This window comes from Vipera berus (assembly GCF_964194415.1).
Source record: "Vipera berus genome assembly, chromosome: 4".
NCBI lineage: Eukaryota > Metazoa > Chordata > Lepidosauria > Squamata > Viperidae > Vipera > Vipera berus.
In genome coordinates, this window is record NC_138206.1 from 31,538,850 (window position 1) to 31,565,061 (window position 26,212).

A 26,212-nucleotide genomic window follows, 5' to 3' on the forward strand; every position below is an offset into this window, starting at 1 on the left:
TCCAATTCTTTCTCTTCCATTCTGCTATTTCCAGTTATTGAAATGTTCACTATCCAAACTGTTTTGTCTTTGTTATCAACAATTGTTAAGTCTGTGGTGTTGCCTGGCATATCTTTGTCTGTTTTAATTCTAAAGTCCCAACAAAACAATAGGTCTTCTTGTTGTCTGATTTGCCTGCTAATTAGTGTGTGTGTGTGTGTGTGTGTGTGTGTGTGTGTGTGTATACATGTGCACTAGCTATGAAATACTTTGCCTTGGCATATCTCTTTTCTATTCCATGTATGCTTTTTCTTGTATACTTCTGGTAGTGAGTCACCTTGAAAGATTCCTCTCTTGGTGTTAACCCTGTGTCTTTCATTGCACCATTGATCTTTGCACAAAGCTTTTAATGTTTCTACTGACTCCTGTTCTTTCTAGACACTTGATTATCCAGTCACATGGTATGGAGTCAAATGACTTCTTGTAAATCTATCCAAGCTACATTCAAATTGGTCTTCCTTCTCTTACAGTTTTTCAAAATCATCTTGTCAATTAGGAGCTGATCTTTTGTCTCTCTGATGTTTAAGCAATTTCTTTTCTGCTCACATGAAAAGAGCTTTGTTTTCAACTAGATGCGATTGGACTGCATCAGCTATACCAGTTAGCAATTTGAAAATTGTAGGTAAGCAGGAATTGGCCTGAAATTACCCAATGCTGATCCTTTTGTTGGATCTTTCATTATCAATGTTTGGGTATAGACCAGGCGGTTTTCAACCAAAAACTATGCAGTTTATCTTCATCTGGTGTTGGCCAGCTCCTTGCTGTTTTCTTCATCATTTCTGCTGTTATTTATTTATTTTATTTATTTATTTATTTATTTATTTATTTATTTATTTATTTATTTATTTATTTATTTATTTATTTATTAAATTTGTATACCGCCCTTCTCCCGAAGGACTCAGGGCGGTGAACAGGGCAATACATATCAAAAACAAGATACAAAAATTAAAAACGATTAAACAAAATGCCCATGAATAAGTTAAAACACATTAAAAGTAGGTTAAAACACATTAATAAAACCCAACCCCATCTCATCAGGCCAGGCCAGCTTGTTCGAAAAGGTAGGTTTTGAGATCGCGCCGGAAGGAGCGGAGGTCAGGCGCCATCCGGAGCTCGACCGGAAGATGGTTCCATAAATCCGGCGCGCCCACAGAGAACGCCCTCCCCCTGGGGGCCACCAGTCGGCATTCTTTGACCCGTGGCACCGAGGAGGCCCTCTCTGTGGGAGCGTACTGGGCGGAGGGAGGTTGATGCCAGCCGCAGGTGCTCCCCAAGGTATTCCGGACCCATGCCATGTAGGGCTTTGTAGGTCATTACCAACACCTTGAATCTCACCTGGAAGACAACTGGAAGCCAATGCAGCTCACGGAGCAGAGGTGTAACATGGGAGTGTCGGGAAATTCCCAACACAACTCTCGCGGCTGCATTCTGTACCAGCTGGAGCCTCCGAGTGGTCTTCAAGGGTAGCCCCATGTAGAGAGCGTTGCAGTAGTCCAGACGAGAGGTCACGAGCGCGTGAGTGACCGTATGTAAGGCATCCCGGTCTAGATAGGGCCGCAACTGGCGCACCAGGTGAACCTGGGAGAAGGCCCCCCTAGTCACAGCTACTATATGGTCTTCTAGAGAAAGCTGTGAATCTAGGAGGACTCCCAAGTTGCGAGCCCTATCTACGGGGGGTAATAACTCACCCCCCATAGAGAGAGATGGGATATCCTGAATATCTCGAGATGCCAGTACGCACAGCCACTCGGTCTTGTCAGGGTTGAGTCGAAGCCTGTTCCTCCCCATCCAGACTCGAACCGCCTCCAGGCAGCGGGACATCACGTCGAGGGCATCACTGGGGTGGTTTGGGTCGAAATGAAAAGCTGGGTATCATCAGCATATTGATGATACCCAACTCCAAAGCCACGAATGATCTCACCCAGCGGTTTCATGTAGATGTTGAACAGGAGAGGCGAGAGGACCGACCCCTGAGGGACTCCACAAGCGAGAGGCCTCGCGGTCGACCTCTGCCCCCCTGCCAACACCGATTGCGAACGTCCCAGGAGATAGGAGAACCACTGAAGAACCGTGCCTCCCACTGCCAATCCCCTGAGACGCCGCAGCAAGATACCATGGTCGATGGTATCGAAAGCTGCTGAGAGGTCTAATAGGACTAGGACAGAGGAATATCCCCTGTCCCGAGCCCTCCAGAGATCATTCACCAGAGCGACCAATGCCGTCTCCGTGCTGTACCCGGGCCTGAAGCCCGATTGGTACGGGTCTAGATAATCCGCTTCATCCAGAACCAGAGGGAGCTGATGCGCCACCACACTCTCAACAACCTTCGCAAGAAAGCGAAGGTTGGAGACTGGACGAAAGTTATTTAACACAGCTGGGTCCAAGGCAGGCTTCCTGAGGAGAGGTCTCACCACCGCCTCCTTCAAGGCGGCGGGGAAACTACCCTCACTCAAAGAGGCAGATATAACCGCCTGGAACCAGCCTCGTGTCCCCTCCTGGGCTGCATAAGCCAGCCAGGAAGGGCACGGGTCCAATGAACATGTGGTGCTCAGCCTCCCCATAATCCTGTCCACTTTCTCCAGAGTCACAGGATCGAACTTATTACAAGCACTTTCATTTCAGCTTTTTTCCCCTTTATCCAAGTTGCATTCTTGGTGTATTTCTTTGGGTTGCCCCATTCCTGTGTCCAAAACTACACTGTTTCTTCTGTGTCAGTTTCTCCATTGAGGAATTGGTAGAAATGGTTTTGATTTGCTTGAAATTGGAGATTTTGTTGGTAGATGTGCAATTAGAGCTTCCTATTGGCTGATTTTCTTCACTCTGGCTGTTATTTGCTGATTTATTATTTTTAGTGCTTTATTGATCTTCTTTGTCCCTAGGTGATATTTCTTGATCAGGTATTATTTGGTGGTCTTGATTTTCAGCTTTTTTTCTTTCATCTGTTCTAATTTGCTTTATTAGTTTGATTTTATTTTCCAACCAGATCTTCTATTTTCACAATGTGCTGTTTGGATTTTTTTTCTTGTTGATTTTGCATCCAAGATTTTCAGTTGTAACTACTGTACATCAATTGGTTTATTTCAGGGGTCTTCAAACTTGGCCCTTTTATGACTTGTGGACTTCAACTTCAGCAAAGCTGGCTGAGGAATTCTGGGAGTTGAAGTCCACAAGTCATAAAAGGGCCAAGTTTGAAGACCCCTGGTTTATTTCATTCAGTGAGCTAGTGCTTATCTTCGATGTTATAATATTGGCATCTTTTAATATTTGTGCTAGATGTTTTTTTTTTAAAAATAACCTTCAATGCAAGCAACATTCTGTTGTTTTTGTGCTTTTCCAGATGCTCAGCTATTTTTTGTTTCAGTTCCTCTTGCTTTTTAGTTAGACAATTTTGTTCTTTCTGAGGAGAGGGTGCCTTGTTTCGGAATGAGAACAATAGTGATGCTGGCTTTTTTTAAGATCTACTCTCCCTGCTTTGTTTCTACTCTTTGAGCTACTTCTGGCAAAGCTTTGATTTCTTTGCTCTGAGTAGATCTTTGCAGTTCTTCCAATTCTATTCAGTGAATATTTATGTTATATTATAACATTCATTATACAGTAATATAGCACTGATTGGCTAGTTTTTATTCTGTTGTTTTGGATTCTGGATGTTGTTCTTTCTAGAACTGGCGCATCTTTTTTTCAGATATCCCCTTCTTATTGGACTTGATTTGTATTAGCAGATCATTATTTGTTTTTAGTCTTTGTATACTTATGACCATTAAACAACCTTTCTTCCAGTAGTTCTGCAGATGCTGGCACTTGCTGCTCAGCCAAAAATTCTGTGTCCTATAGCCCATTTGTTACCAGATGGTCAGCAGCTCAACACCTAGCGCAGTCCTTGTTGCCCTGGACAACAACCAATCTGAATGATTATTATTGAGATTTAGAAAAGTTTTTGCATTTTGTTTTATAGGGGGCAGAATTCCAAGGACCTCGTAGAGCAGACATTGAGGAAAGGGAAAAATTAATTGCACTTGTTCAGCTGCAAGCCCAAGAAGTTGAAGTCTTGAAAGAAGAAATAACTCTCCTGAGTCGAAAGGATGGTCGTATCTTCCCAGCCTCTCAAAGCCTTTTTCAGCGAGATGAGATTATAGATTAAACAGCATCCTAGTTTTGGTTTTTATAAAAATCAGTGTCACTTCATGTATATGGCCAGCAAAGTGGCTCTTGAGCAGTTACCCTTGTTTATTTTATTTCTGGAAGAAATGCTCTGCCTTGAACTATTGTTTAGGTTGAAATTTAACATTGTAACCTCTCCTGAGATGCAGTGATTGAGAAAACCTGTACCATTTGAATGACTGTCTTTCCTACAGTTATTAAAGACATAGAACCATTCTTGATAAAATAAACTGTATCTATCTTTCTTCTAATCAGTTGAGTTCCCTGTGATAGGGTTTCAACTTAAAAATCTTCAAATAGTTCTGTTTCCTAACCCAACATACATATTTGTACATGTCAAACAAGCGATATTCTGCAAATGTTCTCCCAGCTTGCTGATACATCTGCATCTTTATCACAGTATAAAACATGCTGCACATGAGAAACTTTGGACTAAACCAGATCCAAAGTAAGTCACCAATAACCTGAAAAATGGGGGCAAGCTTTGGCATTCTGTCAAGATGCAGTTGGCTGAGAAAAAAAAATATCTGTAGAGGGTTCCCATGTCATCATATTCCTTCTGCAGTATCTTCAGGCTGCTTCCACTCCTTGCACACTTTGGGCTGCTTCTGCTTGCTTGCGCAGCGCATCGGGATGAAGCGCCATGTGTCCTCCTGCCGCGAGCAGCAGACGTGGCCCGAAGTGCTGCAGGAGCAGCAGAAGCAGCCCAAAGCGCTTCATGAGCAAGCAGAAGTCGCCTGAAGTGCTGCGTGAGCAAGCAGAAGTGGCCCGAAGTGCTGCGCGAGCAAGCAGAAGCAGCCCGAAGTGTGCAAGGAGTGGAAGCAGCCCGAAGCACCATGCTGTGTCCTGCCGCAAGCAGTGGCAACAGCACAATGCGCCACATGGCCTCCGGCGGCAAATGGCAGGAAGCAGCCACAGAAGAAATCAAGCACCAGCGCAACAGCTGGAAGGTCTGGCTGTGGTGGTCCTAAGGTAAGATACTCCCCAAAAATAATACCTGGTCCCATTTTTGGAGGCAAAAAAATATGACTGGGTCTTCTTTTTGGGGAAACATGGTATACTAAGGAAGAAGCTTTGGATGGTAGCACTGTAAGATAGTAATTTTAAAAGAAGTTATTAAAACAATATGGAGAAATTTGCTTGTCTTTCTGTTGAAAGCTTTTTGAGGAGTAGAAAACTCTGGAATCAGCAAGAATGTATTCTAGTCAGTGCGTTCCCCTGCAGGTATACTTATAAAATGTGGCTTCCTTTTATTGAATGACTTATCTCTTGTTGATTCCTAATTGAAACAGTTCAGTGAACTTTTTAAATTAAAAGAACTGTAGGGATCATTTTACAATTGTCAAGATTTAAAATGCAAACATATTTAAAAAACCAAGTCTAATAAAAAAGAGAAATGCTTTATTTACTTCTGAAGCATGGTGGGTTTTTTCTTCATTACTGACACACAGTATATATATATATTGTTTTTAATGCAGGTAAACGCTGCATTAACTTTTGTATTTGGCATTCTGCAGTGAAAATCTTCCAACACGATTATAGAAAAAGATTTTCCCATAGTTTCATCATTAGACGTACAGCTCTAGCAATTGGAAAATGAAGGCAGCTCTAATGCCTTTTTAAGACATAAAGCAGTAAATCTGTCTTTTCAAGTCCATGATCTAACAAAACTATATATGGTTGACTTAGTCTTGGTTTATTCCCTGCTGTAATTTTCACATGGTGTAATTCCCCTCTGTAATTATAGAAGGCACATGTACATCTATTTACAAGTGCATAAATATATAAATAAAAATGTAATATAAAAATAAATAAACTTTTCTCTGTTTAGAATAATCTTTGTAAGGCAGCTTGTTCCTTATCTGATGCTGGAACAAGTATCTGAGGAATTATGCAATGGCAGGCTGTTCAAATATTTCTCTGAGCTTTCTCCTGAAGAAACATCCTCTGGATTTGTGGGCCACACGTGTCTTCTCTTTTGGCATAAATCTGTTCCCCCTGTGTGTTTAACGGGTACTACACTGAGACAGCAAGTGGAATCTGAAAATACAAATAATAAGAATCAAATTGTATTCTTTATCAGACTCTTCTATTCAAAATATTTTGAAGGGAAACCAAATTGTAACAAACTCTGAGATCCTGCATAGTTTTTTGTAGGAAACAAGATAGAAATATATCCTGATACTTATACATGAGAAGACATGAGCTAATAATGTTAAGAATTATTGGTAAAAGAAGATAAATTTCAGTAATTTTCACTGGTATTTGATTAATAAAGAAATCTAATCTACAGTTCTATAGCTTACTAAGATGCATATTAGTAAAAGCTTCCTGGCAATCACTGTTGACATTCCAGTTATTTCAAAGCCATACCAATCCATTCACGTTTTTGGAGGCCAACCAGATGATGTAAGAATTGAAACTTTAAACATTTTCTAGATATAATTTAAGAGGAAAATCCTTTGTTTGACATTTTGAGTTACTGGTAAGATATACAGATTTTAGCTAGCAATAGAAATAAAACAAGAAATATAAATGTGCCATACTTAATGAGCAAGTCCAATTATTAATAATTATCTCTTGCAAATGCTGAATTTTTAATAAATATATAACCAAGAACTCTGTGTGAATAGAAATATATTGTGTCTATTGATCTTCCCTTATTCTGCTCTTCATTCTTCTTCATAGCAATACTTTTTCCCCTGGCTTTAAAAAAATACCTGAGGTATGTCTGGCACTGACCTGTATGGAAGACAGGATTCCTTATATCTTCCATAGTGGAATTTCCTATCTTTCTTTGCGGTGTTGAGTGACACAGGTTAACGAGTTGTTCATGATGATGGTGTTGGTGTTGGCAGTTGTCATGTTGCTGTAACAGCTGATTTATGGAGTCATCTGGCAGCCCACAGAGAAAAGAACTGTGTTCTAGTCCAGGACTAGTAAGCCTAAATATAAGAGACAGAAGCATGTGAGGAGATCAGTGATACAATTACTGAATTTCTTATGTACAAAGATTGTAAAAATAAGAGAAATTGTCAAGTTTGAGATTCCAAATGAAAAGCACTCTTACAAATTAATATAAAGTAGAGGTGTTCATTAAGTATTAAAATGCTAATTATTTCTTAGGACAACCAAATTTTTATGCATTGTAAAACACATGATTTGAATAGATAAGTGAATGTTCTATAGATAACTAGAGTAAATATATTCTAAATCAGGGATGTCAAACTGCCAGCCCGCAGGCCAGACGCATCATCCCAAAACTCCGCCCACTCCATTGCCGGCAACGGGAAAAAAGCTCTGATACGTTGCACGACATCATGTGATGTCGCGAGTTTGACATGTCTGCTCTAAATACTCAAATGCCAGGATGTGTCTATATATACTAACATCAGAATTATGCAGATACTGCATGAAAGTAAAAGTTGAAGAACTGGATAGAAACAGTATTGATGTTTTTGAATGTTAGTGTTTTAAGAAGACCCCTGAAAATATGATTAGCCAAGAAAACAAAGTTCAACCCATACTTCTCACTTAAGGCACAAATGGCCAGATTCAAACTATCATACTTTGAACATATTATGTGAAGATGTAGCTCTCTAGAGAAGGCTATAATTCTGGGAAAGATGGAAGGAAAGAGAATTGGATGACCAGCAATAAGGTAGATGGAATTACTTAAGGCAGAAACGGGTGTACCATTGGAACAGCTGAAGAATTAAACTAGGGATAGATCACCCTGGAGAAAAACCTGTAGTTTCCAACAATTCATACCAAATTGATTCCCATAATCATATATGTTCTAATTATATCAAGAAGCTACTTTTTTACTTCGATGTGTTATGAAAAAAAATTTTTTAGATAACCAAAAACTATGATTGTACATTGGGCATACTTGAATAAGAAGAATCAAAAGACAGCTTCAATATATTTAATTTTTCAATCTACATTTAAAAAAAGACTTTAGTGAAAAAGATTGCCCAATAAAATATAGAATAGGATCCCATTCTTCATCAAGCCAAAGAGGAAAATATTCCAGAGAAATAAACCATACCTTTGGGATTCAGATAAATTGTTTCCATTTTGTAGTGCCCTCCCTTGCAGAAAAGCATTGGTTTCATTTTGCTGAGAACAGAAAGAAAAATAAGCACATTAAAAAAACAGAGAAAATTTAAGGATTAGATGTCAAATTAGTTTAAGTCAGCCAATTCAAGAGGTGATGCAGCAGGCACTCAATTTTAAGAATTTAGCATTACAAAAATTGAGCTCATTTGGAAAACTGCACTCAATATCCACTGAAACTTTATGTTGGAGTATTTTAGCATGCAAATAGATCTATTATTTATATACAGAGTAAATCTGGGGCTTGCTTCTCCAGCTATAAACTCAAAGATTCTACTTTAATCAACTATTCAGAATTTTTAAGTACAAAAGTTATTTCCTTATTACCATTGAATCTTCCTTTAGTTTAAGTAGGAAATTGATATTTCTGGCAAGCATTTTCCTTTGACTTCTATCTTGTAAGGTAAAGCAGTTGTAGAAATATCCAACACTGAATACTAGCCAAAATTTTATGAGAGGCACGAGAAGTAGGTTATCTAGCAGTTTCCAAAGAGGGATGAACAATTTACCTGTTGAGCTTCATCTGAGTTGCAATCATATGACTTTGCATAGGAATATCCAACTGTAGCAGAAGAAAAATAACCATTTCCACCATTTGCATAATGTAGCCCATTAACTTGAGGAGTAGAAACACCTCGCAAAGGCACCATGGTATACTGGCAAGATGGTACCAGCAGTCCTGCTCCTGGAAAGCCCAAATCTATAGCCTGTTCTGAAAGAAAGAAATATACAGATTAGATTGGGAATATAGATCAGCTAGTACAACTGTTAACAAAAGATTTGGACTGGACCTATGTTTTTATCTTTGTACCCACAATTAGATTCCCCTCCCCTAGACAGCATGCTTTCTAGCTCTTACAGTATGCAACTGAGAGTTCTGGGACTATGTTGCAGAGAATACAAAGAATTTCCAACAGCTAAATCCTACCTTCCTGCTCATATCCCATCTTACCCCATTCATTGGATTATATCTTCAAACAATTTTATAGATAGTCCTTGCTTAATTGCTCTATCTGTTTAGTGATCTTCAAAACTAGGAAGGTGCTGAAACTTTATGAGTTGTTGTAATGTCCCTTTCGCTATGTAATCAAGATTTGGATGCATTGCAACTGGTGGCTGTTTACACCATTTGTGCATAGCTGGTTTCCAACAAGCAGAGTCAATAGAGAAGCCAGCAGTAAAATTGCAAGTCATGCTATGTGATGCTTCACTTAACAACTGTGTAATTTAGGGATGCAGAAAAAAAATATCTCTCTGGAAAAACTGATGCAGTTTGGCTCTTGGAGGTACTTACTTTGCTTAGACCAAGCTCTCCAAAGGCAAAATGGAATAAAAACCACAATTATGAGGACAATGGAGCACAACACCACACCTACAATCAAATATGACAGGTCACTGGATCGGGCCATCATGGCTCCTGCCCCTAAGACAGTATGGCCATTATTGAGTGGTTGGTGCTGTATGGTAGATATTGTAGATGGTGGAAGGCGACCAGGCAGTCCTGCTGATTTCCGAGCTTCAGGGGTGGAAAGAAAAAGCACTGTTAGAGTCTCATGTTACATAAGGCCTTCTCCATTCTTCAATTTCTTTCTGCCCAAACTATTTTCTCATCCTCTTTTTTCTATTCATGTAATTTATTGCTTTACATTTTAATGACAAAATATCCATTTCCTCCTAGCACAAATCATGGGAGATATAGTCCTTCCCATAATGCTATATTATTATCATGGGTAATTCTTTCCAAGTAAGAAAGCATGAGTTGCCCTGATGGGTTCTGGATGATGCCATGGTCTCAAAGTTAAATATTTTTTTTCCTGTGGACCAAAATCAGATTCAATGATATGCAAACACCAGGAAGCTTTGTACCTAATCAAAACATCTATCTTAAGCATACAAAAGAAGAAAGTCTTAAATAATCGGGAGGGAGGTTGTTGGGTATTTCTATTATTGTCTTGAGGGAACTGGCTGGTGAAAGGGACTGCAAGTTTCGAAGGAAAGACCAGAGGTCAGGAAAGATAGTTTGAAAAATGCACTGGAATCTCAAAAGCCCAGAAAACAGGTTTTCCGCCCCACTTTCCTCCCTAAAACAGAAGCAAATCTTGCAGTGATAGCACAGAAAGAAACTGCATGAGGGAAGGAGGAAGGGCGGGAGAGAAACAGATAAGAAATTGTCTAGGATTCCATTTGAAATTTTATAGAACTATATATGTATAGTTTGCTAAACTAAAGCCACTGTATATATTAAAATAATTCAAGAAGAATTGCATGTGTATGTCCAGAAATTCCTGTCCCCTTTTGTCACTCTGACATCAAACTTCTAGTCAAGTCCGCATCCTTCTTGATGCTCCCTTTCAATGTATGCCCAGATCATGAATAATTTCTGTTTTGACTATTCAGACCACAATGCACAAAGAGGTCGGTAGTCTGCTATTTTAACCATTTCTGCTATTCATTACTAGGATCAACAACAAGAAATCATATCTCAAATTTAATAAATTACTGTCTGAGTTTACACCTGCATCACAGATTCATTTTTTTTCCATTCTTTAGGCCAATATGCTAATATTTAGTGCTGATCACTTAGCAGTTATCTTCTACTTCAATAATATTAATAATAATATTACTGAAGAAATGGGAATCTGTGTCCTGCCACAAATTGGTGCAATCTATGCCCAAAAGTTCTAGCCAGCATGGCTAGTGCTTTGGCTGCTGATAACTAGCTTCAGACAGATCAGGAAGGCCACACATCTTACAAACCATATTTATTCAATGGAGCCTCTGTGAGGCCACCAGGGGGAAATCATATTTATGTTATATGTTTCAAGTTACTGAAACATGATCTATTCTGTTAACTCATCTTTTTGATCTTTAATATATAAGCATTTTAAAATGTCATTTTGGGGTTTTATACTGACATTTTCCCCATCAACTAGGCTGAAAGGTCTAAATATTCCCTGTCTTGCTTGTAAATTTTTCTGTCATCTAATACCAGCAGGGACTTATTCCTCATCCTCAAATTGTGTACATAATGCATTTGTAATTGAACTTTTGTCTTTGTTGGTTTTATACTGTTTGCTCAGCAACACATTGTATTTTGAGACTTCTATTCAAAAATTACAGCAGATTAATCAGTGATTGCAGATTCTCTGAAGATGCTTTAGCATTAATTACCTTTAGTTTCACACATCATCACATTACTAAATTCACTCTCTCCACCTTCATTGAAACACTGCATTTTAATGTCATATGAAGTCTCTGGCTGTAGGTGGCTGATAGAATGCCAGTATCGATCACCTGAACAAAAGCAATACACACAAGGGTTACTTTCTTGTCTCCTCATCACTCTATCCTAAGACTATACAGTAAATGTATATTTATAATATCAAGGCTAATATGAACATTGTATCCTATGGTAATCAGTGAAAACAATGGAACTTTTCTTCTCACTTGTTTGAAAATACATACTTAGCATACTCTTCCCTTTCAGGCTAAGCAATTTTATCAGATTGCAAGAAAGGAGCAATAATTTATTCCTAAATTTAAGACAAAGAAATAAAGCTCGAGATAAGAAAAGAAACTAAATAACAGTAGTTTACATCAGTGATATTCACTACACTTCTGCATAGCTTTCTTCCCCTGTAAATATCCTTGCTTCCACCAGATCTGCACATTGTTTCACATCTACAAATTGTTGCATATTGTCTTTAGCACTGATATGAAAACTTTTTTTTAATATCAGCTGACTGATTTTATACTACTTCGTATTTTATTCTATAAACAGGTCTGCTCCTTAGCAAATAAGTAAATAACGATGTAGAAAGTAATCAATGAAATCTAATCCAGTAATCATTTCTTACCTTCCACTACATCTTTCTTATAATCACTGTCATTATCGCTATCAGTTGGTCGATAATATATGTAAAATCCATGAATTGGTGTATTGTTATTGCTGGCTGGGATATACTGCAAAAAAAATCAGCAAAATGAAAAACAAAGTAAACAAAAACGAACCCAGAGGTAGTTCTCAAAACCACTCTTGTAACAGAATAACTGTAAGGAAACTGTTGATTCAGGGGAAGGAAGAGGAAATATTTTCTTGCTTTTCTAGCACTTGCTGATTAAATGGTCAATGCGGAATAGCTGTCATGATGGAACTAGAAAGAAAGTGGAGGTTTTATTATGGATCCAATTGGCATCCATAAGCCAAATCCTGGGGTAATACTACCTCCATATGCAAGTGCAAATTTCATACCTATTAATTGACTTACCAGCTAACCTGCACAAAATTCTGATAAAAGACAATCAATTAATAGGTGTGAAAGGCTGAAGGTTTGTTATTAGTGCAGAAAATTACTTTTCTTTATATATTCAGATCTGACTTATTTTCGTGTTCATTTTGCTTAAATTTATATTTTTCTACCAATTAGCATGAAAGCTAATCATGGTCCCACATACCTAGAAGCACTGAACATTGCCATGTTATATTCTAGAAAAAGATCTACAGCAGTAGAAAAATCTATGGTGTTGCTAATAATCATAATTTGCAGTAGCAATAAAAATAAGACCATAGGAGCTATGTTCTGAAAAATATTGTACAATTTTAATTAGATAAAGTTTACTGCAGTTTAAAAATAGTCCCATCTTTGCACACCAATTATAAGTTTTCTATCACGTGCTTACCATCCATTTTAGCATGATGGTTGTCTCATTAATGGCATCAGTGAAAGTGATATATGGACCTGCAACAGGACGCTCATATGCACGATTGCTGTAACCTGATACTACATATGGTTTAGATGCAGCACTAGCTTCACTCTCCCCCAGTATGTTCAATGCTCGCACCCGGAATTTGTAAGATGTGCCTAAAGGATTGGATGAAAAGCAATTGAGAAAAATGGTTAGCTAGAGCAGCAGCTCCCAATCTTTTCTATACCCCTCACCCCTAGAACGCTTCTGATATATTCTCACACTCCTTACAAAAGTTCAAAATAATGGCACGAATTATACGTGTGCACTATAATTTTGAAAACTCAAGTTTTCGCACCCCTTGGAATATGGTCTCGCATCCCCAGGGGGTTGCGAGCGCCCCTGGTTGGGAACCCCGGAGCTAGAGGAATAACATCTGACCATTATAATTTCTTCCTGAAAACTGGGTATTATATTCTGTTGGCATTTCCTTAATCCACTGACCTAAACAACATAGCAAAAAACCTGTTTTCATTTTTTTTCCTTCAAGCAATGACGTCTGTCCTAATACTCAGATAATCACAGTTAATATCTTCTACTGAATGAAAAGACCAAATGAAAAATGAAATGAAAAAGACCATATCTTACATGGCAGTGAAGTGTCAAAGGTACTTAGTGACTATTTTATTTTATTTTTATCCCAAAAGCATATTAAAGAATAGATATTTCTTGGCCTTCAAGAAGGAAGTAAAAACTTGGCTCTGCAGCCTTGCTTGGGGAGCACAGAGGAGCCTGCAGTGCTGGGGCTGCTTTGCTACCTGAATCCCTCCCTCGCCTTTTAATTAATTTTAACATTTCTTGCCTTCTTAAAATATTATATAGTGTTTTTATGCTTTTAATATTTTATTGTACACTACCCAGAGCCTCTATGTGAGGGAGATGGCAGATGGAGATGATAAATCAGTAAGAAAATAAATATTTAGAAGTAGGGGGGGGACCACAAATGGGAACTGTGTTTGCTTTTAGGAGAAGAAACAAAATGCTGCTTGTGCCAAATTGGGATATATATCCTTCCATAGAGAGAAATAACCCATCTTGGTTTATGGTCATGAGATCAAAATTCAGATGCTTGGCATCTGAATATAGCACCTTTTTCAATATTTGACTATTGTTGCAGTGTCCTGGGGTCATGCGATCACCTTTTGCAACTTTCTGACAAGCAAAGTCAATAGGAAAGCCAGATTCATTTAACAACCATGTTACTAACTTAACAACTGCAGTGACTCACCTAACAAATGTGGCAAGAAAGGTCATTAAAAAGGGGCAGAACTCACAACTTTCTTGCTTAGCAACAGAACATTTGGACTCAGTTGTGGACCGCCTGTATTTACTTTCTCTTTGGTATGAATAATAAAATGTTCAATCACAAGCATATTATAAGCCACTATAGAAAGTGCAGAAAAGTATGCATGCTGGGAAAGGTAAATCTACCTTTTTCTAAGTCTTTAATTTCCACAGAGAGACGAGAAGGGGGGATGTCACTCCTGGCTAACATCCAGTCACCAAGCTTCCTCAGTTTCTTATACTCCACTCTGAATGCCTGAATGGGAAACCCACCATTCCCACGTGGTATCCAAGTCACATAGGCAGATGTCTCAGACGCTACTGAGATAGTGGGACGATCTGGAGCTTCAGGAGCTGTAAAGATTAAGAAGGTTATATAACAGGTATGAAATGAATCTCAGCTTTAGATTGGAAGAGTAAAGCTAAAACCATTATGGTTTGCTTTTAATGTTTAAAATGTCAAATTCAGCATTTGTGAATGGAAAATCAATCATGACCTCATAAAAACCAGAAAATCCTATAACTGTTCCTCCAAGTGCTTATTTTATTTTACTTTTAAAAAGTATCATTGTTTCTTTCGATCACCATCCATAAAGAGAAGAGGGTTGTCTTCCAATAAGTCAGTGAAGGAAGGAATTTAGTCAGTTTGGTAAAGTGAGGGGCCTTGGTGCTCTCTGAGCTTGGTTGTTTTCATTGCCCAAATCATCAGTGCACCTACGATGTCACCTAATTTGGGAAATGAAACGTCTGCAAGAAAACAAACAAGCTCAGAGGGTGCCAAGGACTCCTTATTTCAACCCTGAGCTGCAGATATGCTCCATTATTAGTTTGGTAAAGTTCATGAAAACTAGTTGTTTAAACAAAATTAAGTCCTAAATCCTAAGCACAGAAGAGTAGTGATCTGGAATCTTTCCTAGCCTGACAGAAGGATCTAGTCATGTCCAGACTAGATTTGCACACACACAAATTTCCCAGCTGCTCCCTTGGCCTCCAGGCTGCCAGCATGATTATCTGATTTAGATAATCAAATATGCCTTCTTACACACATACAGTCTTTATTTGGGGAACAGTGAGAGAATCATCAGGATTGGTTTTAGCTGGAATTTACAAACTCTGATTGACAAGAGGGGAAACTGGGCATTGCAAAGGATTTCTACCCATATTTATATTTTTTTCCTGTTTATCTTTTTTTGGGCAATTTCATCTTAAATGTACAGTTCTCTTCCTTTGGAAGAAATATAGCATATTAGTAACAAGAGATGGTTAGGGTCAGGAATGTGTAAGGTATGAATAAGAATTGTTTTTAAAGTTTCCACCTATAGCCAATATCTGCCCTAGATTCATCAAATGTTCATCTAGCCCATGTAAACAGATCTGGTATGTCACAGAACAGCTAGAAATCTCAAATGTTTATTTTGTTTTCCAATATCCTTTTAGTTAAAAACATTTTTTTAAAAAAAATATTAAAATGTTGTTCCCTAATAATATGTGAGATACTTAATGCCAAAAAACAATACTGTCTCTGGAGAGAGATGTGACCTAATAAGGACTGGAGACAAGTGAGAGAATAAATAGTCTCTCTTTTGTTATTTGTATAGTCTTGTTTCTGACATTTCTTCAGTATTGCTGTCTGGGCTTTTCCAATTATTTTCTTCAAATAAACTGGCTTCTAGATCCCAAAAACATTGTTACTACAATTCTGAGATGACTCACGGGACAGGCGATTATTATCTGTTTGGTTGCTACTTCGAGCGCCAATGCCCGGATCATCCTTCGGGAACTGCTGTTCTTTACTGGCAACAATATCTGGTTTCGGTCGTCGTCCTAAGCAAGACAAAAATAATTAACCAAGCAGAATTATATTAAGTGGTTACTGATGTTACATAAACTTCACCACTCTGTGGGAATTTGCATTCCAAGGAGTTACATTGCTTTAGTTAATATGAATATGGCAAGTTGCATGCTTTCTTTGTGAGAAAATGTTTTCACTGTAAGAAGTTAAAAGTTTCACTTAACTTTTCCATTTTAAGTTTTCTTAAAAATATGACTGTGTGGAGAAATTTTTTTTGTAGACAGAGACTTTGCATATGAAATGGACATGACATTAGAAGAAGTAAGACCATATTAGGGGTTCTAGCCACGCAGAATTTGGTGTCATAATATATATACTCTAAAACATATCATTAAATACCAAAAGTCACATTACTGATTGCTAGAAAAGCAAGTATTTATGGAAAGAAAGCATAGGTAGCTAAATGCTAAACGTAATTTAACATAGCTTTTTTCAATATGGAGTCCTAACCAACATGATTGCTGAGAAACTGAAGTCCATCACATCAAGGGAACACCAACCTGGGAAAGATCCCCTTAGTATCAGGAGAAATCAATTACTTTATAACAATTGCATTCTAAAAGACAGTTATTTTTTTACCAGTTCTGAAGGTCACCATAGCTGTCTGGCCCTCTCCAGCACAATTATAAGCAGCCATCTCCACTTCATATAAACTTCCTGGATCCAATTTTGTTAGACTCAAATGATACTGGTTGGCAGGGACATCTCGGATTATCCAGTTATCTGAAAAATTCATTACCTGTTTAAAAAAAAAAGATGATCACAATAATCAGAAAATATGACAAGTTTCATGGCAGATAAAGGCTATAAAAAGATTGTGCCTGAAGATGGATTTATATATTTATTTATTAAATTAAATTGTATAGCCACATGTCTTGTGAACAAGTAACTCAGGGAGTGCACAACAGAATACTGTATATAGCACCTTTTTCAATATTTGACTATCTAGCAATTATGGCCTTTACATATCTGGAGGGCACCAAGTTGGGGAACACCAAACTAACATTAACAAAGTTTAAATTGATATCTGAAAAGTTGAAGAAGCTTAACTTAATGCAGACAAATCTCAATATTTGCAAGTCTATGTTCATAAAAAATAAAATATCAGTAGAGAAATAGATCAGAAGCAGAAACAAATTGTAGTTAATATCAGCAATAATATTAAAATGTTATCACAGTATATAATGTACATTAATGTTAATAGCAATGTTGGTAGTCAATATTATACTGTGTTCAAGGTGCAAGGCCATGTTTAAATAACTGAATTTTTATATACATTTTACTACCGATGGTCTTCATTTAGGACTGCCTTGGACAGTGACAATTCACAGTTACATCAGTGACAAAAAAGTAACTTTGTGACCAACACCTCTATTTATAACCTTTACAATCTCTCTCTCTCTCAGTCACATTTGCCACTACAGTTAGTTAGCACTTATTATCCTGACCCATTTTTTCCCCTCCTCACAGTGCAGAGATTGCCTAAATAAATCATCTATTCCTGAGGTATTTTCCTTCTCCGCATAGCACATCCCTAAAAAGAGCACAAGTTAACAAGCTCAGCTCTAGGACCGGAATTAGTTGATTAGAACCTGCCAGTTGACTTGCAGCTGTTGCCTAACAATGACAAGATCCTAATCAATTTCACACTGGAGGCTTTTTTTGGCTTCCTAAGCAGGAGCGCACTAGGCAAACAGCCAGCACTAGCACATTCCTTTCAATGTGTGTTTCCCACTCTGTGCCTGTTGACTGTCTTGTAACCCCTTCCTCCCTAATGCAAACATCACTTCCATTCTTGCTAATTATCCTAGCCCTGGGGTGATGAGCATTTCCAAAGGGCAGGGGAGTGGGGAAAAGGGCTGTAAGATTTGCTCTATTAACCAGTTTCCTCATGAATTGAGCTCCAGAAACCTTATCTGTTGTTTGGATTCACCTGGCTGTTTGGGGCATATTTGTAATGGAACTCATGGACAACCTTGAGGAAAGAAGAGGGGAGATGGTGCCTAGGAAGCCATCAGATAAGAGAGGCAGGAACCCACAATTGTTTAATGTCTAAGAAAGAAACTTGGGAACTGTCCTAATTGGTCAAATAGTTAAAATAGTTTATATTTTCAGATGTTTATGGAGATTCTCATTCATCCAGGTCATGGATGCTTTTTCAAAACTGGACTCAGAACTGTCAGAACTGAAGAAGCTTCCTGGATGAGAAGCAAAACATCTTCAAGCAAAACAAGGAAAATCCAGTTGCCTTTTGAAAAAGCATCTTTGTACTTTCAGCCTTGCAAGATTCGGTTGATATATGAGTTGATGGAGCTCATATAATTGTGTTTCCTGTCTCGTTTACCCAGGAAGGCCAAAACTATCCTTCCAATGCTGTTAAGCAAAGGAAAGCTGGAGTAAAATTGCAAACATGGTCACAGTTATGTGATTTTTCACTTAGTGACTGCTTCATCTGATGACTGAGTTGCCAGTTCAATTGCAGTCACTAAGTGAGGACTACCTGTATTTGTTATGTTTGTTCTCTTTATTTGCATCTCTCCTTTTTGTGTATGAAGGCTATATAATAAAAAAGAGCTCAGAAAGTTTAAACACATTTTAAAAAGTTTCACGTAGCACAAATAATATTGACTTCTCTTTTTTTCTCATTTTTGTAGATCACTGACAGCTTATAATACACCATATTTATTTGTCTTACATTAATTTTATGAACTTCTGCTTTAATTTGGGCTGTGTTTCTGATAATGTGGAAAAATAGTGATATTAAATTACTTGAGGCTCAGCAGCTTATGGTCACATTTGTAACAAAAACTAAACACATATAAAATTACATTTAATTAATGTAATTGTTTGCTATATAAACTGTATTTTTAAATTCAGGATACTAAACTTGAAAATTTATACCAAATTGTGCATGATGTATTCCCCATGAACTTACATAGAATATGTAAAATCCAAGTGCTAATTGTTTAAAAAATACTGTTATATTTGAGGAGAAAAAGAAAACATGGAAAGACTCTGTTCATGGCATCTACATTTCGGTAAAAAATGTGTGCTATGAACACATATATGCTACACAAGCTTAACAAGCTTTACAATGTAATCATTCATTAAATGATGACAAAGCAGTCCATATTATTTTGACAGCATTCTTGGATTCTCCCTAAACTGTGACACCAAACCCTGTTTCAAGTGAAGACAGGAGCTCTGAAGAAGTCATGACAATTACAGAGTTGCTATAACCAGTCTCTCTGTTACATGAAAATCTTACTTCAAGGCATCATATTCCCCATCAAATAAGTGGTGTGAGTTAAAGGGAAGAACTCTCTCACTCCATGTAAAAAGGCCTTTATTACACAAATATTTCCAATCAAAATTTTATCCTGTACTAAAATCATATTACTGCTAAGTATAAAGGCCAACAGTGGCTTCTTCTGACCTAAGAATTCTAAAGAAGCTCTTGAAAAACACTGCTCCAATCAGCAGAACAAGAAAGAAATAACAAACTGTAAGCAAAGAATGAGTGCAAATTACTCCTTGGTGTGTGGTTGAGGCCTACAGTCTGCCTCTCTGAGAAGAATAAATACAATGTAAAAGCAGTGTATTTATTTTAAATGTTGTGCTCCAAAAAATTCCAGTAGTAATTCTCATTTTATCTTTTTGTTAAGAAATAAACTGTTAATTAAGAGTTTCCTAATAACCATATGAAAAGTAAAAAGAAATGCAAATACCACAGCTAAAACATATACAGGCTCAGAGTTGGTAACTATCCCTCGGCGTCTCCGAGGGATCAAAGGAGGCGCCGCAGACCAGCTGTGCGACGGAAGCGGCAGCAATGAAGACACGGGCGGCGAGACAGCTTCTCCAGGCCCCGGTCGACCGTCCTCCGAGGGTCCTTTGACAGCGGCACTAGCAGCGGCGGCGTGGCGTCTCCGGCCCGCCCTCTGAACCGCTGCAGCCATCTTGAGTGGGACCGGTGCCTTGTTCTTCCTCGACCACCTTGGTCTGCTCCTAGGCGTCGACGCCTCCGAAAGATCCACATCAAAGGAGACGCCACGGACCAGCGGGTCAGCGGAACAGCTGTGCAATGAAGGTGGCAGCGGCGAGGGCCGCGGCAGCAGCGAAAGCTTCTCCAGGCCCCGGTCGACCACTTTTACCAGGAACCTTCGACGCCGGCAATAATGGACGCGGCGTGGCGTCTCCGGCCCGCACCCTGAGCCGTTTGCAGCCGTCCCGAATGGGTGCCGACGACTCCCCTATGCCCTGGCCCCCCCAACCGTTTTCCTGGGCGACGACGGCGTCTCCGTGCCGATCTTCAACCAGCTGATCAGTGGAGACAGCGGCGACTGGACCACCGAAGCCGACACCACCTTGCCTCTACCAACTCTCAACCTTCCCTGCCCACCCTCTCCCCACAGGACATGATGGGCCTGGGTGCAAGCCACGGTGGCAGAGTGGCTTGACCTTACACCTGCAGCCCCATAGAGGTGAGAGCTCTATGGGGTATGCTTCACCCAGAGTGGGTTCTGGACCACCTCCGGAAGCAGAGTCACAACCCATCGTGAGAGGATGGGGAGTGGCCTGCTTCTGGGGTTCACCCAGCCAAGTGGCAGTGGCTGGGTGACGGTCCAGATACCCACCTACCTGACTAGACCCTCCTGCTAATTCTCCATCCAGGGGACTGCCTTCCCAAAACCCTTGTGACTCTATGCTCCTCCAATACTCCAGCACAGACCTGCACGCCCTCAGGGGTGCCCCCCTCTCCTGGGTGCGACCCGCCTACGCTACATCCAATCTCGATGACGGGCCCGACCATTGGGCCTCTGAGAGATGGCCGGGCAGGGTCAGGGGCCTCCAGTATAAGACCAACAAGAGGCCCCTGATTAAGTTCTTAGTTAAGTTCTTTGTCGGGTTAGGGAGGGGGGTGGGAAAAGACTATGGTGGTTCGGCGAAGGGGGCCCTTCCATCAACCATAGCGCAAGCCAGGCCTACGACCGTTCACGAAGGTGAGGAACGGGGTCCAGTCGCCGACAAAGCCCAGTGGCGAGCTGACGGACAACCAATTCCCAGGATGGTGGGGAACGGCAGAAGGTGCACAAGCAGAGGGCCGTATCGACACCGGGAGGGTCATCTCCGCTCTCTACAAGCGGTGAGACGCTCCGACCCTCTGTACTTCCCCCGAGGACCCGGGAGCGAAGATGTGCAGCCTCCTGAGCTCAGGCTGGTCTACCTAAATGCCAGGTCCGTTGCTAACAAGGCTCCCCTTGTTCGAGACCTAGTGAAGAGGGAGCGCGCGGACCTGGCTTGCATCACGGAAACCTGGCTGGGCCCAGAGGGTGGTGTCCCTCTGGTTGACCTCTGCCCGCCTGGTTTCCAGGTGCTGCACCAGCCTCGGGCCCATGGTAGGGGCGGAGGAGTGGCAGTAATCATCAGGGAGACCCTTAGCCCGCGGGAGACCACCGTCCCTCAGATAGTCGGGTGTGAGTCTCTCTTTCTGAGATACGGTCCAGGGGCGCAGTTGAGCCTGCTGCTGGCGTACCTTCCACCTAATCGTGCAGCGGCAGCCCTGCCTAAGCTACTCGATGTCCTCTCGGGGTTGGTGGTTGAATTCCCCAAATTCATGGTTTTGGGCGACTTCAACCTACCGTCCCTAGGAGGATCGTCCGAACTAGCTCGGGAGTTCATGGCTTCCATGACGGCCATGGACCTGTCGCAAATAATTTCAGGACCGACTCATGAGGGAGGCCACACCCCCGACTTGGTTTTCTTATCTGGACGGTGGCGTGATGATCTCGGTGGGGGCTCCCCAACCATTATGCCCCTGTCATGGACCGACCATCACCTCCTACGGCTAGACTTCCGCTTTGCCACCCCCCGCCGTGGGTGCGCGGAACCAACCAGATGGTACCGCCCCAGACGCCTAATGGACCCGGATAGGTTCCAGGCAGCGCTTGAGAACCCACCTGCACTCTCTGCTCACAGCTCAGCAGACGCCTTAGTGGAAGCCTGGGAAAGGGCAGCCACGGAGGCACTTGACCGAGTTGTACCCCTGCGGCCCCTGACCCGGCGCAGATCCCAGCGAGCCCCATGGTTCACCGCGGAGCTCCGGGAGATGAAGCGTCGGAGACGGGGCCTAGAGAGCCGTTGGAGATCCAGTCGATCCGAATCCGACCGGTTGCGACTAAGAATCCTCACCAGGTCTTATCTCGCAGCGATAAGGGTGGCGAGATCCAATTATTTTTCCACCCTCATCGCGTCCGCAGATAATCGCCCGGCTGCCCTGTTCAGAGTGACTCGCTCCCTTCTGAACCAAGAGGTGAGGGAGGAACCCTTACAGGGTCGAGCCGAGGAATTCGGTCAATATCTGTTGAATAAAATCGCTCGGATTCGAACCGGCCTGGACTCCAACTGGGCAGAGTCTGAGGAACAGGACATGGACAGTCTTGTCGACGTCATCTGGGAGGAATTTGATCCTGTGACTCCAAAGGAAGTGGACAGGATTATGAGGAGGTTGAGCTCCTCCACATGCTTACTGGACCCATGCCCTTCCTGGCTGGCTTATGCAGCTCGAGAGGGGACACGAGGCTGGTTTCAGGCGGTCATCTCTGCTTCTCTGAGTGAGGGTCACTTCCCCGCCTCCTTGAAGGAGGCGGTGGTGAGACCTCTCCTCAAGAAGCCCACCTTAGACCCAACTTCATTGAATAACTTACGTCCAGTCTCCAACCTTCGCTTCCTTGCGAAGGTTGTTGAGAGTGTGGTGGCGCATCAGCTTCCTCAGGTCCTGGAGGAAGCGGATTATCTAGACCCGTGCCAATCCGGCTTCAGGCCGGGCTACAGCACGGAGACGGCATTGGTCGCTCTGATGAATGATCTCTGGAGGGCCCGGGACAGGGGCCATTCCTCTGTCCTAGTCTTATTAGACCTTTCGGCGGCTTTCGATACCATAGACCATGGTATCTTGCTGCGGCGCCTCAGGGGATTGGGAGTGGGAGGCACGGTTCTGCGGTGGTTCTCCTCCTTTCTCCTGGGACGCTCGCAGTCGGTGTTGCCAGGAGGACAGAGGTCGACTCCGAGGCCTCTCGTTTGTGGAGTCCCTCAGGGGTCGGTTCTCTCGCCTCTCCTGTTCAACATCTACATGAAACCGCTAGGTGAGATCATTCGTGGTTTTGGAGTAGGGTACCATCAGTATGCTGATGACACCCAGCTTTTCATCTCAACTCCAAACAGCATCAGTGATGCCCTCGACGTGATGTCCCGCTGCCTGGAAGCGGTCCGGGAATGGATGGGGAGGAACAGGCTTCAACTCAACCCGGACAAGACTGAATGGCTGTACATACTGGCATGCCAGGATACTCAGAACGTTCCATCCCTTAACATCGGGGATGAGTTATTACCCCCTGTTGATAGGGCCCGCAACATGGGTGTCCTCCTGGACTCACAGCTATCCTTGGAAGATCACATAGGAGCTGTGGCCAAGGGGGCCTTCACTCGGGTTCGACTGGTGCGCCAACTACGACCGTATCTGGACCTGGATGCCTTACGTACAGTCACCCATGCACTTGTGACCTCCCGCCTTGACTACTGTAACGCTCTCTACATGGGCTGCCCTTGAGAGCCACTCGGAAGCTTCAACTGGTGCAGAGTGCAGCTGCACGAACACTTTTGGGGGCCTCCCGATACTCCCATATCACACCTCTCCTCCGTGAGCTGCACTGGCTTCCAGTTGCCTTCCGAGTGAAATTCAAGGTGCTAACAATGACATACAAAGCCCTACATAGCATGGGTCCGGATTACCTACGGGAGCATCTTCTGCCAACGTCAACACCCCTCCGTCCTGTGCGCTCCCACAGAGAGGGCCTCCTCAGGGTGCCACCGCTCAAAGAATGCCAGCTGGTGGCCCCCAGGTGGAGGGCATTCTCAGTGGGTGCGACAACCCTCTGGAACTGCTTGCCTACCGAAATCCGGATGGCCCCCGACCTGCGCACCTTCCGGCGCGACTTAAAAACTTACCTGTTCCAGCAGTCCGGCCTGGCCTGATAGCTCTTGGGGTTTCATTTGTTTTTTACTATTGTCTTTTACTATTGTTTAACTGTATACCTACCTTACTCTGTACACCGCCCCGAGTCCCTCGGGAGAAGGGCGGTATATAAAAATAAATAAATAAATAAATAAATAAATAAATAAATAAATAAATAAATATTTCTCTTGTTCATCAACAGCCTCTTTCCAACACTTCAGATTTCTTCTCTGCTAATTTCCATCTTCATTTCCATAATTGTAAACTATCCCCATGGTGTTTCCTTATGTTAACATTGACAATGTTCTCCCTCCTGTCCACAACCTTTAGCATTAGTGCGCAGGACAAGAATTGTGTCCATTATAAAAGGAAGAAAAGGCTGATTCTACATAAGCAGGCAAAAAAATATAAAATATATGGCGCTTTCCATGGAAACTGTGAATTGATATGGCTGTTAATACATATAACAAAAAATAATAATTGGAATGTGCAAACCTTGCGATACTTTACAATATAGTAGAGGATAGGTGTTTTGTTATCATGCCGTGGTCGCCACAACAATTCATAGCCATCAGTTTTAGTAGTTCGAGGAGAGCTAAGTATGACTGGGGCCTCAGCTGGAGAAACCAGTTCTTTTGAGGTACACTGGACAGATGCTGTTGGTACTGTAGGTTTTGATTTCAAAAGAACAGCTTTTCCTTTTGGCATTTTTTCACTATTGGTAAACCTAGTAGATGAGGTGGCAGATTGTGCTGAATCTCCAACAGGTCCCTCTTGTGACACCTGACTTATTTCTGGAATAGAAGAAGGAAGACAATGGCCATGTTTAGCACTTGGAAAACAGACATTTTGGCAAATCCAACAATTTTTTTTACAACGGACATCTCATCAGTCCCAACAATCAAGAAGAATGAAACTTCAATATCACATGAATCTTCAGCAGGCATTAGAATATTTCTCCTTAATTTGGTATTGATCGAAATCAGGAATGGAAACAGTAAGAAGCTTAACGCTAAAAAAACAAAGAATCAAAGGATGGAAAGGGAAAGTGTAGGTTTCAAATCATCCTAGACAAATGGTCAAGTCTTTGTTTGAAAAATTCCAGTGATGGAGGACCCACAACTCCAAGATACAGGCTGTTTTACTTTCTAACAGCGCCCACAGTCTTTCTATTTTGGAACTCTCTCTGGAAAATTTCTACCCACTGGCTTTTGTCCTTCCCTTTTGTCCTTCCCTAAACTACACTATATTCCCTATGACAGGCCAAGTATTGGAAAACTATTATGTCTCCCCTATTACAAGGAGAGACAGATCTCAATGGTGATTATTCTGTTACCTTAACTTCACTACTTACCTGGTTGGGAAACTCTCAACTGTATCATAGCTTGTGCACTACCAACTTCATTTTCTGCCATGCACTGGTATATTCCTTCATCCTCAGGCCCTACGCTAGAAAGACGAAGAGCCTTACGAGAGAGTTGCATTCGATGGCTGGAAAAGAGGGGAACTGCATTGCGCAACCACACCACTGAAGGCTGTGGATTCCCTCGAACTCTGCAGGTAAACTTTGCACTTTGTCCCCAAGTGATGATCTCCTGGGATAGTTCCATACTAACCTCTGGAGGCTCTGAAAAGGAGACACAATTATACTGCCAGTCACTTGGAGAATGGTGAAAGAATGGCTATCTCTGAAATAGACATCTCTGTAAATTCTATGAAATTTGTGGCTATGGTGCTGGCAAAGTTGTACACAAAGAGAAACAGTTTTACCTTTCCCTATAGTTATCATCATAATCCTGTGTTTATAATAGAAGGACCTAGTGTGTATGTATGTATGTATGCATGTATGTATGTATGTATACACACACACATAACTATACATACACATATACACATATATAAAATATATCTATCTATCTAGTTTGCAGTAGTCTCTAATGCTCAATAGTGAGAGAAGCTGTGAAATGTATTCAGCAAATGTATTCAGATACATAGCTTCA

At 41.2% G+C, this 26,212-nt stretch overlaps 2 protein-coding genes across 4 annotated transcripts in view; one reads left to right on the forward strand and one right to left on the reverse strand.

Annotated features, from left to right (window-relative positions):
* CFAP44 (cilia and flagella associated protein 44) overlaps positions 1-4,555 on the forward strand; it is a gene marked incomplete at its 5' end in the record, with an annotated part of 66,738 nt that extends 62,183 nt beyond the window's left edge. The window contains one exon of the mRNA XM_081327726.1: positions 3,992-4,555. Within this exon, the coding sequence (XP_081183852.1) occupies positions 3,992-4,177 (186 nt within the window). The 3' untranslated portion in view covers positions 4,178-4,555. The remainder of the gene's footprint in view (positions 1-3,991) is intronic.
* Positions 4,556-5,523: 968 nt separating this feature from the next.
* The window catches only part of BOC (BOC cell adhesion associated, oncogene regulated), a 73,274-nt gene continuing 52,585 nt past the window's right edge, over positions 5,524-26,212 (reverse strand). For 2 of the 3 annotated variants that reach the window (XM_081326488.1, XM_081326489.1), the window contains 13 exons: positions 25,567-25,839; positions 24,708-25,006; positions 16,778-16,937; positions 16,060-16,170; positions 14,494-14,700; positions 12,997-13,178; positions 12,174-12,279; positions 11,488-11,610; positions 9,611-9,832; positions 8,826-9,028; positions 8,249-8,319; positions 6,940-7,142; positions 5,524-6,237 (listed from right to left, as the gene is read on the reverse strand). In XM_081326488.1, coding sequence (XP_081182614.1) covers positions 6,056-6,237; positions 6,940-7,142; positions 8,249-8,319; positions 8,826-9,028; positions 9,611-9,832; positions 11,488-11,610; positions 12,174-12,279; positions 12,997-13,178; positions 14,494-14,700; positions 16,060-16,170; positions 16,778-16,937; positions 24,708-25,006; positions 25,567-25,839 — 2,342 coding nt within the window. In that variant the 3' untranslated portion in view covers positions 5,524-6,055. The remainder of the gene's footprint in view (positions 6,238-6,939; positions 7,143-8,248; positions 8,320-8,825; positions 9,029-9,610; positions 9,833-11,487; positions 11,611-12,173; positions 12,280-12,996; positions 13,179-14,493; positions 14,701-16,059; positions 16,171-16,777; positions 16,938-24,707; positions 25,007-25,566; positions 25,840-26,212) is intronic. The other variant, XM_081326490.1, reaches the window with a different exon arrangement.